At 39.7% G+C, this 16,759-nt stretch overlaps 1 protein-coding gene across 3 annotated transcripts in view; it reads left to right on the top strand.

Annotated features, from left to right (window-relative positions):
- ITGB1 (integrin subunit beta 1) overlaps positions 1 to 16,759 on the top strand; it is a 77,151-nt gene that overhangs the window by 45,957 nt on the left and 14,435 nt on the right. For all 3 annotated transcript variants that reach the window (XM_022580451.2, XM_022580449.3, XM_089906465.1), the window contains 7 exons: positions 5,773 to 5,839; positions 7,942 to 8,027; positions 10,667 to 10,889; positions 12,406 to 12,576; positions 13,113 to 13,351; positions 15,463 to 15,618; positions 16,401 to 16,496. In XM_022580451.2, coding sequence (XP_022436159.1) covers positions 5,773 to 5,839; positions 7,942 to 8,027; positions 10,667 to 10,889; positions 12,406 to 12,576; positions 13,113 to 13,351; positions 15,463 to 15,618; positions 16,401 to 16,496 — 1,038 coding nt within the window. Of the gene's footprint in view, positions 1 to 5,772; positions 5,840 to 7,941; positions 8,028 to 10,666; positions 10,890 to 12,405; positions 12,577 to 13,112; positions 13,352 to 15,462; positions 15,619 to 16,400; positions 16,497 to 16,759 lie in introns of those variants that run through there.

Below are 16,759 nucleotides of genomic sequence, written 5' to 3'. Positions count from 1 at the left end.
TTTATGGAATTAAAAAAAATTTTTTTTCCATCTGTCATTGGTTGAATCCACCAATGGAACCTATGGATTCAGGGAGTGAACTGTATACACTTCTCAGAACTTCTCAGTAAGACCAAGCCCCCAGGCACCGACTGCGGTAGCTAAAGCGCCCTGGCCTTTTCTCTTCTTGGCTTGCTCTCTTCAGCACCTCTCTGGTTCCCAGGTCACCTTCCAAGTGAGCTGCTAGCACACATGCTTTTATCTCAGGCTCCACTTTGGGAACAAATCCCAGCTAAACCAGTTCCCATAGCTGTCTCCTCACCTAGGCCTTTTACCCAACACTGCCTGACCCTGAAATGTTACACCCGGCTCTTTAGCCCCTTTCTCTCACCCCTGATCAGCCCCTGATCTCTAGGCCTTTGACTCTGTCGTCTTCTCTTTGTTGATGTTTGTCAGCACTGCCACTGCTTTGACCCCTTCCTCCTCCGGGCACTTGCTCTGTAAACAATGGAATTAATTCAGCAGTTTCAAATTGGAGTTTAAGGACCCATGGGAGGTAGTCTCAGCGATTTTTGCGTGTTTCTACAAGAATTTTAAAAAATTTTGGGCTTTTGTGCAAATAATTATAATAATAAACAACCAGTATGTGGATTCTCTGGTTGACCGCCTTCTAACTGAGTGTGTGTGTGTGTGTGTGTGTGTGTGTGTATGTATATATATATATATATATATATATATGTTATTTCAGTGCCTATGTTTGTGTGTGTTTGTGTAAATGAATTTTGGTTCATAATGTACAAGAGCCTGGAGCATGAGGCATTTTATATCTAGCTGCAAGTTGGCTTGCGTATACTTAAGTGAATTGAAAATTGTTATCCCTAGCGTATCTACAGTAACTTTGCTATTTAAAGACGGTCTGCATAGTAACTAATTCTGAGAAACTCTTCTTTCCTGGGCTTCTAAACAACGTCCAAGAAAAATGTCATACAGTTTAACATATTTCAGCAAAAGTTTTTGAGCATTGATTTTATGCCAAGTGCTTCTAGGTCCTGTGTTCTTGGTGCTTAGAACCTGTCAGGGCAGACACTTAACAGGTAATTTCAGGTGAGATGAGTGTTAGAAATGTGTCTTTATAATTAGGGTGTCCGGCACCTGCTGGGCCCTCAGCATTGCTCTATAATCCTGTTGCATCTTCTTGATTTTCTTCAGTCTCCCAACTCCCCTCTCCCCTTTTCTCCCAGCACTTGTCCTTGCTTCCTATTTCAGGAAAAAACGTGAGCTGTCATGCGTGAACTCGCTCAGCTTTTTACCCCCTGCCCTGACTTAGAGAAAGATGCTGCGCCTCTATTCAGGGGAATATGCCCCTTGTGCTGCCCGCCTCTTTGCTCCAGGGGGCCCTGGCTCCATCACTCTCTTCGTGTCTGCCTGCAGCTCTCCTCTCTTCCTTAGTATTCTTTTCTTCACAGTCTCAACCATCTTCATAATTTCATTGCCATCCACACCTCTTGGGTATGTATCTCTAACCCTGAATTCCTGAAAGCTAGGCCCATAGGTCTTAATTTCCCAGTTTGTATCTTTCCTAGATTTCACAAAGGCCTTTCACATTCGACATTTCTAAATCAAAATCAGTACTTTCTCCCCTAACTCCGTTCTCCTTCTGTCTTCATTTGAAAGTGATGATTCCCTTCTTCTCTCACCCTACCTTATCTAAGCAACCATCTTCCTTATCTAAGCAGCCCTCAGATCCCTCCTAATCACTGATTGTCTTCTTGTCCATTGTTACTCTGAAACCTCAGCCGTAAATTTTGTACCTGTCCAGCAGCTCCTGTCTTGCCATTCATCCCCTACCCCACTGATTTCTGCCACTTACATGTTGTCATGTTACTACCCTGTGCCATTTTTTTCCAGCTTCCTTGCTACATGTAGGCTAGAATCTAAACTCTTAGCATGAATGGCATTTAAGGCTCTCTGTAACCTGACTGTAACCTCCTGCCTTGCTGGTCTCGGTTTCTGTTATTTCCAGCTTCTAATTTAAGTCTCAGAAATACCTAAGTACTTTAAGATTCTTTTTGGCCTTTATGATATTTTAAGATTTTAACATAATTTATACTTACTGTAGAAAATTACAGGGATAAAATAATCACTCATCCCACTGACCAGATTTAACTGCAAATAACATATAAATACATTTTTTCTGTAGTCTTTTTTCTGTAAAGCTAGAGCAAATCAATTCCAGTTTGCGGGGAGAGAGAGAAGTCACCCGAACGTGTATGTTTAGTAATAAGATTGGAAAGAAGTTATTACAGTTCTTCTCAGGACTCCGTGGCCTTGCACGTGCAGACCTTTTGCCTGGGGTGTTTCTCTCCAGTGCCTACCCGTTTCCTATGAGGCTGCGGTTTGAACCTCCCTGAAGCTTCTGAACTTGCCCCGGCAGATTTTGGCATCCTCAGTGCACTTTGTCCTTATCTTCATTATAGAAACCAGCATATCACATTGTAATTATTTGTATTTTTTGTCTTCGAACTGAATATTACTTGAGACAGCGATCTTTGTATCTCCAGTAGGGCACAGAGCCTGACAGGGTTGGCAGAGGAAGCACATCCAGAGGTAAGGGAGAAGCCAGTAAAGTTCATGGGAATAGAGCATGTTAAGAAAGAACAGTGAGGTGTAGTCAGTGTTGCTGTGTAAGTTCTTTGGGTGGTAAACTGATGTATGTCCCCAGGTACGTTTTGTACGCAGGCACTAAAGTTTTGAATGAATGAATGAATGGATGGATGCAGAGAGTAGGATAGGCCTGGGAAGTTTTCTTTTTCAAGAGCAGTTTCACATGCGGATACCCAGTTACACAGGTGGAGGAGGGAGACGGAGACCCAGGTAGACAACTATTTCTAGACCTTTGATCGTGAAGACGGTGAAAGTTAAGATGAGGACAGGACCTGAAGGCACCTCTCCCTGGTGGCCTCTCCTCAGGAGCTGTTCTGTGTGGAGTGCTCCTGGGGGGAGACTCCGCGGGGCACCTTTCTCAGCCTGAGAGTCACCTGGGGTGTAGGCCCCACCTCCCAGGATAGGGGTTTTCAGGCCTGGCGTTCTCCCGGGACCACACACTGACCGGTGCTGCCTCAGGGACTCTGGAAGTCTCCGGAGCTCTTGGGTGCCGTCCTTCCTCCCTGCCCCCTCGCCCCACCGCCTCTCTGCTGCCTGCTCTCCTCAGGGCCCTCCTCGCTGCTCTTGTCTCTGCCCGGCCAGCCTCGTGGCTTTCCTTTATCCCTAACTGCCGCCGTCTCCCGTCTCCTAGGGCTTCTCTGCTTCCCGGGGAGAAAGCCTGGCCTTTGCAGGCCTGGCCGCCGCCCTGGCGGGGCTGCTGCTGGCCTCGGGCTGCCCTCCCCGCTGTGTGCTGCCTGCTTCCTCAGAAGGCTGGTCTTGGGCGCATCAAGGTTTATAGAAGGAAAAGAAAAATGGCATTAAAGTAGTATTTTAAAGCTGCGGGACCTAAGAATGTTAGGAAACTTTTTCTGCTACCAAATAACTTTATCTTAGTGGTGCTTCTCTGAGTTGTGTAACATTTTAAAGGTTTCCCAAGGTAGTCTAGTGGTCCTTAAGGTGACCTGAGTTGAAAATCCTGAAGACACACGTGTCAGAGTCCATATATGGACCAAACATCTGTTCTGTTCTCTTTGTGTAGAAACTGCCCAGATGTTCCATTCATCACAGTCATGCATTTCTTCGGGCGTCTTGCTGTTCCAGGTCCTTTTAATCATAGCTTTGGAATTGATAACATTATTTGAATTGTTCAGAATTATAGTCTGCGTGGATTTTTTACACATTGAACCTTTTAGTCAGGCCTTAAAAGGTAAACTGTCAGGCATTTCACACTTCAGTGACCCGGCTTTTGTTGGGCTTTTGGATGCAGTCACAAGTAATAACGTAAGCAGAACCGTGGCATAACAGGACTGGCTGCTCTGAGCACGGTTGCAAAGTGCATGACTGTGCAAGTTATTCATACTGCTTTTCTTTGGGAAACCGGAAAATGGGAGCAGCATCTGACAGAGGAAACCCAGTATCCCAGGGGTGCTCAGAGCATAACTTCAAAGCATTTTCGTGGAGCTGTGGGACTGTGTCCTGGAACATAGCCCTTGAAAATGAGGGGTTTTGAAAGAAAATTTTTTTTCTTATTAAAGGAAGTACACCAAGAAAGAAAAAAATTCCACACAGTACCCTGCCGTAATTGTTTTTACTAAGAAAGTGAAAAGAAGAAAAAGCTACAACAATTTAAAAACAAATGAACCCATTGTCTTTATATTATGCTTATAACTCTGTCATCTCCAGGATTCTTTGGTTACTTTATACATTTATATACTGTTATTTTTACATACCTGTCATCTTAATGTGTTCTTTGCATCCAAAAGTTATTCTGTAAACCTTTTGATGTTACTACATTTTATTCTTTTGACTCTGGTACTCCATCAAGTTGACAGGGTTAGCCCTTTCCCCATCATTCTAGAGGACGTTGGCACTCTTGTCTGTTACAAACATGCGAGAGTCTATACCGAAAGTGTATGTGCATGTGTATCACTTTTTATATTTTAAATTATTAGGATGAATTCCTAGTAGCTCGTTTACTAAGTCAGAGGGTAGAAACAGTTTTAATGCTTTTTGATATAGATTGTTAAATTATTTTCCCCCAAGTTACACCAGTTTACAGCCATCTCCGGTCTCTCTTAGCCATCTGCGGTAAGTCTTTGTTCTGTTGTTTTGTTGGGTTAAAAAACTTTTTTTTTTTTTTCCTGCTTGCTGGTTTACCTTACATTGCTTTAATTTATATTTCTTTGCTAAGTAGTAAAGCTAAACTTTGCTTGGTGGGGGGGTGTTATATTTGCCTTTGGTTTTTTTGCATTCCTGTGGAAGGGGCAGGTGTTCATGCATAATTATCAGACTGGCTGCTAGTCCAAGAGCAGTAAAAGTAGTTAAGGGATAGGGTCAGCGACCTGTGGCTATAGCCATCTTTGACCAACTCTGGTAAGATATGGATTGATGTTGTGAAAACTTTGATTCACAGAAAGCAGTTACGTACCTAATGGTTGGAGTTTGAGGTATCCTGCTTGATATACAGACTCTTACTTAATTTTTCTTCAGAGATTCCAAAGGACACTTAAGCCTCTTTCAGGTCTTCTTATGTCCCTCTCCCCCACTTTTGTGTAGCTTGTAGATCTAGAAATTGTAGGAAATTGAACTGAATATTTTACTAATTCCATGCGCAGAAGTTGATTTTCTTAAGAAATAGTTACAGGACATCAAACTCAAAAATTGAGCTGGGGCCTTGTGCAGGATGTTGGTCTTAGCCTTAGGAGAAATAAAAACTATTGAAAAGTTGTAAGCAAGGGGATGACATGATCAGGATTTTGACAGCTTCACTCAAACTAACACTCAGTGTTGAGGTAACTGAGGCATATGGATATGCCTGTTGGGCCCCCTCGGAGTCACAGGAGGTAATAGAGATTCCATGGGACAAAGACTTAATAGCTTTTAGGTGTAGGAATACTTGACACTTTTTGTTTTGAGCACTGTTCATTAAGTATTAATGTATAATTGATGTGGAGAAAAGTAAGAGTGGATTCTGGGAATCTGGAGTGGAAGGTGAGGTGCTGGGGGGAGAGGTGGATGTTGAGCATGGAGAAGGGCTGGGCAGGAAGATGCATTTACACTTATAAATTAGCGGACAAACAGGTGCGTGGCAATGATTAGGCTTTATATGTTGTTTTTCCTTAATATAACATGGTACATTTTATATTTCAGATGAATTTACAACTGATTTTCTGGATTGGATTGATCAGTTCAGTTTGCTATGTGTTTGGCCAAGCAGGTAAAAAAAGTTTCATAGTTGTCTTTTCACTTCAGTATCTTATGTCACTTTTTGACCACTTTAGATTCCTGGAAAAACCTACATCCCGTCGTCTTGCTCCTTCTGAAAGCCTTGCCGTGGCCTCACCTCCCTCAGAGTTGAGGGCGGGGCCCTTCCAGTGCCTGCAAGGCCCTTTCTCAGGCTCTCCCCCAGTCACCCAGAGTGACAACGGGAATAGGATGCGCTGCGCAGAGCTCTTTGGGGAATATCATAGAGTGTGTAAGTGAGCATAGAGAAAGCAAAGGCGTGTTACATCTTTAGAAGGAAATGAAGTAAATGTGTAGAACAGTGGATTATGAACTCTCCACTACTATCTGAAAGAATGAAAGCAGGAACAGTTGGCTTTCCGGAAGATGTTCTTGCACTTTGATCAAAAGTCTTGCAAAATGTTGGCATCATGTAGGAGAGGAATGAAAAATAAAACTGAAAATATATTTAATCCTCTTATAAACCATGGTGCATCCACATCTGGAATAACGGATGTCCAATTCTGTTCTCCAAATCTCAAAAAATACACTGCATAGAACAATTGTTTGGTATTAGGGTGGAAGGACTTAACACACGGAAAAATGAAGAAAGAAACCGTAAGGGACGTTGTTGATAAATTTAGGTTACATAAAACCAGCAATAACATAAAAAACCAAAGTATCTGTGTCAAAACACCATCGACAAAATGAGAAACTAAATAAGGATTTAATTTCACTTACAGATATAGAGCTCTAATAAAAACAGATGAACATGATAATAGAAAATTTATAAAAGAAATGGCCAGTAAAAATACGAAAAAAAATGAAACCTTCAGTAACTGACAATTAAATTGATGTTCTTATTTATACCTGTTAAATGAATTAAAAAAATCTTTGCCTTAAAAAAGTGTTTCTTGTTGAGGGTATGGTGAAATGGTGTGTGTACACTGCTTGTGGGAGTGTGCGTTTGAACGTTACTGCTGGAGAGAAGTTGGTGTGTATTGAGAATCTTTAAAAGTTAATACTCTTTGCCTCAGTATTTTTTTTTTTAATTTGTGATAAGGAAATAATCAGAGTTTTACATTATAAGAATGGTCATCAGAGTGGGTGCATATATATATGCATGTATGTGTATATATGTGGAGGGTTCGTGTGGCATGTGTGAACTAATGCAACTAAAAACAATCTAAATTTATCCATCATTGAATAGGATACATTAATATAATGGAATATGTAATCATTAAAGCCATGTTTTTGAAGAATTTGGAATGAAACATTTGGATTAAGTATAAAAAGTAGTATATAAAATGTATATCCTTGATTTCATTTAAATAATGTCTGTATGCCTGCTTCCTTGCTATTGTTTTATTTATCTGCTTAGAAAAAAGACTGGGAAGAAATATACAAAAAATGTTAACAGTAGTTATCTCTTAGTGAGCAGGTTTTGAGTGACATTTAGTTTGTTCTTTATACTTTTACGTATTTTCCCGATTTTTTTATAATGAGTGTGTGTTACAAAAACATACATTGGAGACAGTCCATATTAGTACTTACCACACGGCAGACATGCTGATCCTTACACGGATTTAAAGAACTATATGGCGTACTTTGAACACAGACCTGAAAAATCAAGGGGTTGTGGATTGGATGAATATGGACTTTTCGAGTATTTAACAAACGAAAATGGAAGTGCCTGCTTGAGGGGGTGGGGTATGGGTGCGGTGGGATGAGTTAAATGAAGAGAAAGAATACTTTTACCCAGTTGTAAGAACACTCCTGAGAATTAATGACCATCCAACATGAGAGAGCATGAAATCATGCCTTTGGAAAAAAAGGACAAATGTATAGATTAAGGGTACCTAGTCTTTGCTATAGAAGAGAGATAACTGTGTCTTTTTATGGTTCTCTGTGGCAGGATGATCCAAAATCACCTCCCTCTGGGGGGTGGGTCTGAATCAGCTTAGTAACGAGGTTCATAGTGTTTATATTTAACGTTTGTATATGTTGTATTATTTGTCATTGTGATCCAGATTTTTCACTGTTCTCTCTCTCTTGAAACTTCGAGTAAAGTGGTCTATTCTTTGTTTCTCCTGACAGATGAAAATAGATGTTTAAAAGCAAATGCCAAATCATGTGGAGAGTGTATACAAGCAGGGCCAAATTGTGGGTGGTGCACCAATTCAGTAAGTAAGATTGTTCAAGTCTTCCCATCTATTCTCTAGTCATTTAGTGTTGCCCCAAACTGTATCCTTGGGAAGTGCTCGATGTGACTTTTCACTTCCTCATTGTTGACTGAATAAGCGTCAGCTCTGTGTAATCCTGTGTGATGCTCTGGAGCTGTGCTGCCCAGCACAGGGCCTGCTAGGCATATGTGGTGATGTTGAGCACCTGAGATATGGGTGGTCCAAACCGAGAATTGCCGTCAGCCTTAAATACATACCAGAGATTGAAGACTTAGCATTTCAACGTTAATGATTTTTGAAATCACTGACATTTTGTATATATTATTAATTTCCCGTTTCTTTTTTTTCTTCCTCTCAGCGTGGCTACTAGACAACTTAAAAATACATACGTAGCTCACCTTTATAGCGTGCATTGTTTCTATTGGACAGATTCCCAAAAACCTCTAGCCATTTCATTGGACTGTTTTAGATTTTTCCCTTTTTTTATGATGGGAGAGGTATACATTAACCCGCCTAATTGTGTTTTAATTAAACTAATATACACTTGATTTGCATCCTAATCAAAGCCCATTGAGGTTAGGCTTTAAATTTTATTCACTCTTGTCATCTCTGTACATTGCTCAACATGGTACCTTCCACAAAGCTTACTGAATATTGAATGAACGAATGCATGAACAGATGAATGCTAAGTTGGTACTGGAGGTAACGGGAAGTCATTTTGAGGGTATATAATCTATTTACAGAGTGAATAATATCAGAAGTTCAAAGGCTTATTGTTTGTTTTTACTCAGGCAGCTGACCCCGAAGTCAAGTGCCTGTTTTGTGGGCGTTACTGGTCAAATGTCAGATATTTCGTATGATTTGACCTATGAAAGACAAAAATGAGAAGTTTTCGTTTTGTTATTTTAAAAATTTTCTACTGGCACCTTCTGTCCTCCTGAAAACGGTATTCTGGAATTAAATTGGAGACAGTGAAGGAAATAGGGAGTGCCTTGAGTTTGTCTCGGACTGGGCTTACTTCACTGAAACGCTTGGTTTTCTTACCTGGAAAATGAGCATGATCTGCCTCCTTTATCTCTGTTCTTACGAGAATCAAGTGAACTAAGGCAGTTTCACTTAGAAGATTATAACAGCGGTGCGTGCTGCTCTCAACGGCAGCATCCATTTTAGGAGGGTTACAGTTTATCTGGGGTTTAGGGTTATCCTAGCCAAACTGTTCTTTCAGTAATTTAGCCATCTTTGTGGCATAATTCTTAAACTATTAAAGGTATTTGGGGATATCTTCAGTGACATTTTACTTGAGTGTTGTGATCCTAGTTTCCTGGATCGGCTAATGTTTGGAAGCGGATCCTGCACTGGGCCCCTGTGCGCTGGCAGCATTTTAGGTTTGACCACACATAAAAGTTGTGCAGCTTTGAACCATTGGGCCCATGGTTCTCCCTTCCAGTTTTTCTAAGTACAGAAAGGCTCTCATTTAGCACTGTGTTTCCTTTAAAAAATAACTGATCAAAACCATTTTGTAATCTTTGTATATAAATATCCTCACTTTATTCAGCACCGTGAAATTGGTAGATAATAAACAACCATACAAAACATAACGTGACCCCAAATGAAAGGCATTTCCTCATTTTCCCAATGTCAAGATTTTAAAAAAGATTTTTGGCCAACTAAGTACAAATTTTTAGGGGTATATGTGAAAAAGTTAAATGTCTATTAGGAGTACACATTTTAAAATGATACACACACATATACATGAATACACCGTCATTGTTCCCCTTCCTCACATTTATGAAAAACATATTTAGAACCTTTACATGCATCTTAACAGCAGTGTTTTTGCTTTCACTTAGTCATCTGATAAAAAGAGCACAGTTTAAAATCACGTCACTAGTGGAAATTTTACCCCGTGCCACAAGTACCGTCCACATACCATTACAACTTTTTTTATTTTAAAAAAATTCACCCTATATACATTTTTGACCCTGTCGTATAATCACTTACTGCGTTTTTTAAAAAAAATAAGTTCTAAAAGGCTTGTTTACAATAATAGCCGATACCTAAAATATTTTTAAACCTCCAAGAGTACTTACTAAGTCTGTGGTAAATTTCTTGTTCTCCTTCTTAAGAAAGGTTTTAGGGTGACATGTTTTCCCTATACATTGAGTTGTTCAAAATATCATGAAGGATGCTGCTACGTAATATGAGAGACTCTAAGAATTTTTCTAAGGGAAATTTGGAAAAAATATTAGTCTGATATTTGGTTATATATATTATTAGTGGCTCTTAACCATGCTAAATAAGTAATTTCACAAAAGAAATTTCTTTGAGTAGATACTCTGAATTTGAACATGAAACGGTTAAAATGTACACTTAGGTCAGTCCTCTAAGTATTACTAAAGTAATACGGTACTAGTAATATATTAGCAATAACGGTATTACTTTTGAGGAAAAATTTTTGTTTATCTGTTTTGTTTATTATGGTTTGGATGAAGGGAGCATTTTGTTTAAAAACCAGAAATGAAATACATTAGATGTGTTACCTGATTTTTGCAACTTAATTAGTTATTTGCAGTTACGATTATGTAGAAGGTTTGACCACTGTACTTTTTATTTATACCTATATTTTACATGTCACTTAGACATTTTTACAAGAAGGAATGCCTACTTCTGCTCGATGTGATGATTTAGAAGCCTTAAAGAAGAAGGGCTGTCATCCAGATGACATTGAAAATCCCAGAGGCTCCAAAGATATAAAGAAAAATAAAAATGTCACCAACCGTAGCAAAGGAACAGCAGAGAAGCTGCAGCCAGAAGATATTACTCAGATCCAACCACAGCAGTTGGTTTTGCAGTTACGATCAGGTACAGAAATCTGCTTCTATGAATGCCTTTGTGTCTACTTGAGCTTTTTGACAACTTTATGTAAGTTTCTGTTGAGGGTTCATTTTCACATGTGGACTGACACTCAAAGAGAAATGTTGAATACATTAACTTTTAGATATTTTTGGAGGTATAACAATTTGTAAGACACATTACCTGAAGTAAATGATACCTGTGTGTAATGTAAATTCTTTTAAAGATTCAGAAAGTATTAGATTTAATGTGTTTTTAAAGATAAAAATGTCCATCTTCTGGAATTACGTAATATAAAGACAACATTTTAACCTGTTTTTTCCTTTGTTTTTCTTCAGTATTGATAAAATATTAAGGTTTTCATAAGAATCTGGAGCAGTCCTGCATCTGGGAAAAAGAAAGAAGAAACAAGTCCCCTTTCTCCTCTTCTAGTTTCCCGCCCCTTCCTGTCAGAGGACTGTCCCGTGCCTGCCTCCCCGCCGCCCCTTCCCCTCCTGCTCTGTCTTCAGCCTAGTGCCGGCAGCCTTCCACTTCTAGAGCTGCTCTGGCAAAGCTCTGCTGGCACCTGGAACCATCAGGCCTGGTGGACCCTCGTCAGGCCTTTTTTATTAACCTTCCTGTCCAAGCGATGCCTTCGAGCTTCTTGAAATGCTCTCCTTGCGGCTTCTGCGATAACATTCCTACTTTCTTCTTATCTCTTAACAGTGCTTTCCAGTCTCCTGTCTGTGTCTTTTTTCTTCCTTCCTCTTTGTAGTCCACTTAATTGTTGGTTTTCCTCTCATGGCTTTAAAGCCACTTGTGGGCTGTAACACAGACTTTTAAGCTCCAAACCCAGTTATCCAACTGTCAACTAGAAGTCTATATAGAGAAAATCTGCAAGTTAAAAATTTAATGACTTTTCACCCAGACCTCTTCCTTCTCCTGTATTTTCTGAGTGGATTATATCTCACACCTCTGGTAAATCTCTTCTCCTTCCTCATTGTTTCAGATCCTTATCATCTTTTTGTTAGATTTTTGCCATAGTTTCTTAACAAGTTTCTTTGTCTCTATAATCATCTTTAAAACGATTCTTCAGGTTTTCTACAGTGAAAATCAGGTCATGTTGTTCCCTGCATATAGTGCATCCCATCAAACAAAGAGTCTCCACTTCATAACGTTAGTCTCTAAAAAGTCAGGTGTACCCTGGAGTGTATCTGCCTCACCCACCCAGTCTAGTTTACGTTGTTCTGGCTGTCTGTTTTCTTCTGTCATAGTTACCAGCCCACTGTCTGCCTGTCTTGCCTGCGGTGGATGGGGAACGCTGTCTTTCTCACCACCCCCGGGGCCTGACACTTTAAGTATTTGTGATTGAAATGAGCACACTTCCATTTATTCAGTTACCTGTGGAACGCCCAGGTTTTTGTAAAAACTATGTCGATAATACAGTTTATAGGGTATACCTTATCGATCGAATTTACTTGGTTTTTCTCATTCGCTTTTTGATTGTTGGCAAGCTAATTTTCTTTTCTATTCTCTGTTTAATTAGGGGAGCCACAGACATTTACATTAAAATTCAAGCGAGCTGAAGACTATCCCATCGATCTCTACTACCTTATGGACCTCTCCTACTCTATGAAAGACGACTTGGAGAATGTGAAAAGTCTTGGCACTGATTTGATGAATGAAATGAGGAGGATTACTTCAGACTTCCGAATTGGTAGGAATTTTGAGAAAATTAGTAGTTTTCATTTGTATAAATACTGGCAGTTTGTTCTTCACCACATGCATGTGAGATAAATAGGCCAGGTTTTAGTCTTTTCTTTTTGAGAGAACTGATATTCCTGTCACGCATCTAATAATTTTTCCGCCTCCTTGTTCCTCTGTTACTGAAGGCGATCATGTTATTTGACACACCTTACACCACAGAGGTAATAAGATGCTTGCATGTTTTCACAGGAATTTATGCATTGGTTTGTTGATATATTTTATAAACATGTTGATGATACAGTTTTTTTTCATTACTAGTTAGTATGACCACACCTGCCTATACAGCCTTAATCTCACATCAGACCTGGATTTTTCATACAGTGATCTCCTTTCCAAACCTAATTATTAAAACCCTTATTATTTCTTATTAAAGAAAAAGATTGACTTACAGGTGGTAATGTACTTGATTTTTTTCATGCAGTTTATCCATCCGTCCATCCATCTACCCTCCATCTGTCATCACTGTGTGTGCATTTTCCTTCACAGGGTTTGGCTCATTTGTGGAGAAAACCGTGATGCCTTACATTAGCACAACACCAGCTAAACTCAGGAACCCTTGCACAAGTGAACAGAACTGCACCAGCCCATTTAGCTATAAAAATGTGCTCAGCCTTACTGATAAAGGGGAGGTATTTAATGAACTTGTTGGTAAACAGCGCATATCTGGAAATTTGGATTCTCCAGAAGGTGGCTTTGATGCAATCATGCAAGTTGCAGTTTGTGGAGTGAGTGCATTCATTTTCTACAAAAGGATATTATTTGTATGGATTTTGAGTGTGATTTTGCTGTCAGAAGAAATTACCTTATTACTGTGGCATACTTGACTAATCCCTTAAGTTCCCTCCAACTACAAATGCTTTATAAAAGCATAGTTAATCGTTATGCCCCTATCTAAACCAGGCAGTTAGTTCATTTACACAGGGTTCTAAAAGCCAGGATGCTCACCACTTGAAACAGTGGGACAGTTTAGCTTCAGCTGGTGCTCTAGGTGTTTAGAAGAGGCCCAGGAACCCTAGCTTTCCGGCTTCGTGCCTGAGATGGAGTTGGGGTTATCTGGGACGGCTCCAGGAGCATTAAAAGTGCTCAAATGGACTGTGTCTCAGACACCATTTTCCTCTGGTCAGTTTTCTTCTGCTTATCATCTTTGAGAGTTATCTTCCCCATGTCTTAGTCATTCAAAAAGAAAGAACTTTTTAAGTCTTAGTTTGAAATCTGTATGAGAACAGGTATTTTGAGAAGTCATATAATTGTAATTTTAATTGCAAGATTTTCAGTAGTAGTAAGCTGATCTCCATTGGACTAGTGGTTAGAATTTTATGACCCATTTACCAGGTGATGATTTTGAGGTGACCTTTTAATGATTCAGCTGAAGCTGAAACTAGAAAACATTGTGAGGTAGATAAAGTTTTAAGTACCTGTCTCATTCCCGCCCCCCCCCCCGCGCTCCTTTTTCCCTAGAGTACCCCTGTGCTCTACAAGACCTTCCTTGATTCCAGATGCTTCTTAATGGTTATTTTCCAACCAGTTTTTAATGTGTAACTTGATACCCAAGATGAAAATATGGTATAGTGTTTAAGAGAACAGCCCTTAGACTGTTAGGAAATGGCTTCAGATGTTCCCATCGCTGCTCATCCACTAGGTAATTTCCTTGCCGTTCTAGAGGGCTGTTTCCCTCTCCTTAAGAAGGGATAATAACAGATAAACCTCATAGGGTTGTTATGAAGTTTAAATACGGTAATCCACATACAGTGCCACTAAGCACCCAGCAAATATTAACTATTAGATTATCGTTACTCTTGACCTCTCACTGGGGTAGTTGCAATTTAAGGATAGTCTCTGCTTTTAAAGGGGAAGAGAGTGATATTCCAGGTAGTGCCCAGCCTGATGCTTGTTTTCTTTCCAGCCATTCATTTGTGATCCTGTTAGCAGCTCACTGTGGAGAGAGCATTCTCTGGGCTGCCTCTACCTGTGCCTTAGCCTTGGGATTAAAACAAGCCATAGCACCTGTGGCCGCTACTCTCGGTTTTCCTCATGCTGACTGAGAGTAACTGTTCCACTTCTCTACATGAAAAAGAGACATTCCACTTGGACTGCCGGCATTAATAAACTTAATTCCTGCCTTCAAGGATTTTATAGTCTTACGAGGATATATACAGATATAATTGAGTATTTAGACAGATGTGATTATAAAATTACCATATTAGAGGATTTTACTGCTACTTTAAATTCTTTGCTGAATAAGGTGGAAAATAAAATAAATAAGCAGTACTGATGGGTTAGAATGGGTGGAATTAAGCAGGGCAAGTCTTTGGAGAAGGTACTTTTTTCTGTAATTAAAAAAGGAAGGCCTAATGTGGTGGCTGATAAAGGAAGTATACGCTACGGAAGGTGGAGCAAGGATGGATGGGAATGAGACAGTGATATTTGGGCCAAGATGGGTGTGGGCTGAGACATTTGCATTTACTCATTAAGCACCTACTATGTGCCAAGCACTGTGCTGACCGCTGAAGATAAGATGAAGCACAAAACCTGATGGTGGTCCCTGCCCTGCACAGAGCGAGTGTACTTTCTAATGGGGAGAGAGACATGGACTTTAAAAGATACAGTTTTTAAAAAAGAGCTGAGAGAGGTGGACAGCCAGGCAGGGTGGAGTTTTACAGTGAGGTGGGGGAGTTTTATTCAGTGGTCTCTGTGCCTTCATCCGCAAGGGTATTGGTATCGTGAAAAGAGAAGGTATGGAATTAGGTTGAGATATAGAGGTAGCCTACATAAAGATGAAAAGATTTATGCTGAATTGTGGGTAATATTTTAAAATTGAAATCCTTTTCTTTTTGAGTCATTGATTGGCTGGAGGAATGTGACACGGCTGCTGGTGTTTTCCACGGATGCTGGGTTTCACTTTGCTGGAGATGGGAAACTTGGTGGCATTGTTTTACCAAATGATGGACAGTGTCACCTGGAAAATGATGTGTACACAATGAGCCATTATTACGTAAGTGCTTAGCTCCTTACATATTGAATGGATTCAGGTTGAGTTTAGGGTCTAATACTAAGAGTATTGTGGGTGACTGGCTTGTGGGTTCTTCAGGGTTTGGGGTTTTGTTATTTTGGTGAGTTGGGCCCTGACCTAATGTGCAGGAAAGCTCGTGTTGCTGTTCTGAGGCTCTGGCTTTGTGCGTGCTTGCTTCCTTCCGTGTAGATGAGGGCCCGGGGGTGAAGGGAGCTGCTGACTCCCGACTCTGCGCCTCAGCCCAGAGCTGTCTCCTCTCACTCGCGTACGTCAAGGGGTAGCAAGCTTGATATTATGTCTAATCAAATCATTTGTATAGTCTTAACACTCCTTGTCTTACTTATACACGATTTAAGAAAGCAGGCACCCTGCCTCTACTGAAAATAAAGATTGGCAAATTATTCAAGGTCTGGAAGAAATCTAAACCTTGCTGAATCTTGGTCTTTTTCTTAAGTGATACGTAGATAATATAACCTTTAATTACTGGCAGTTCTTTACTTTCATTGTTCTGACATTTAATATACACAGATAATCTTGCTCTTTAAAGTCTTTTTATTATGGAAATTTAAAATTTACATATAAAGATAGAAGAGGATTAGAAACCCACTAGACAGCACCCACTTCAGCAATAATTTGTGTTGTTTCAAGCAGTCTTTTGTAAGTAATCCAGTTGATATCTGCAAATCATTATTTTCAGCAAGTATTGAAAACCTGGAGTAGATTGGATGTAATTACATACTAAATTTTATTACTTAATTCCTTAGGATTATCCTTCTATTGCTCACCTTGTCCAAAAACTAAGTGAAAATAACATTCAGACGATTTTTGCAGTTACTGAAGAATTTCAGCCCGTTTACAAGGTAAATATATACATGTGAGATCAAAAGAGGAACACATTTCTAGACCCTTTTTGTTTAGTCATTAGAGGCAAAATGATATGTCTGAATTGAAATGCGGGAAAATGTCACCAGCTAAAAAAAAAGTGATGTATATTAATTTTAGTTACATTGTAAAGCTAGTTGTTTTTAGGTCTGACTCCTTAAGTTTATTTAGGAAATGTATCGAGAACTGTTATTTAAAAATAGATAGTAAGTACTCAGTAGATGCTAATTAGTTGAATGAG

This window comes from Delphinapterus leucas, chromosome 2, assembly GCF_059928025.1.
Source record: "Delphinapterus leucas isolate spDelLeu-1000000601 "Yukka" chromosome 2, BTC_Dleu_Yukka2, whole genome shotgun sequence".
In the NCBI taxonomy this organism is placed as follows: Eukaryota; Metazoa; Chordata; class Mammalia; order Artiodactyla; family Monodontidae; genus Delphinapterus; species Delphinapterus leucas.
Note: the sequence above shows the minus strand (reverse complement) of the source record. Positions and strands in the feature narration are given on the sequence as shown.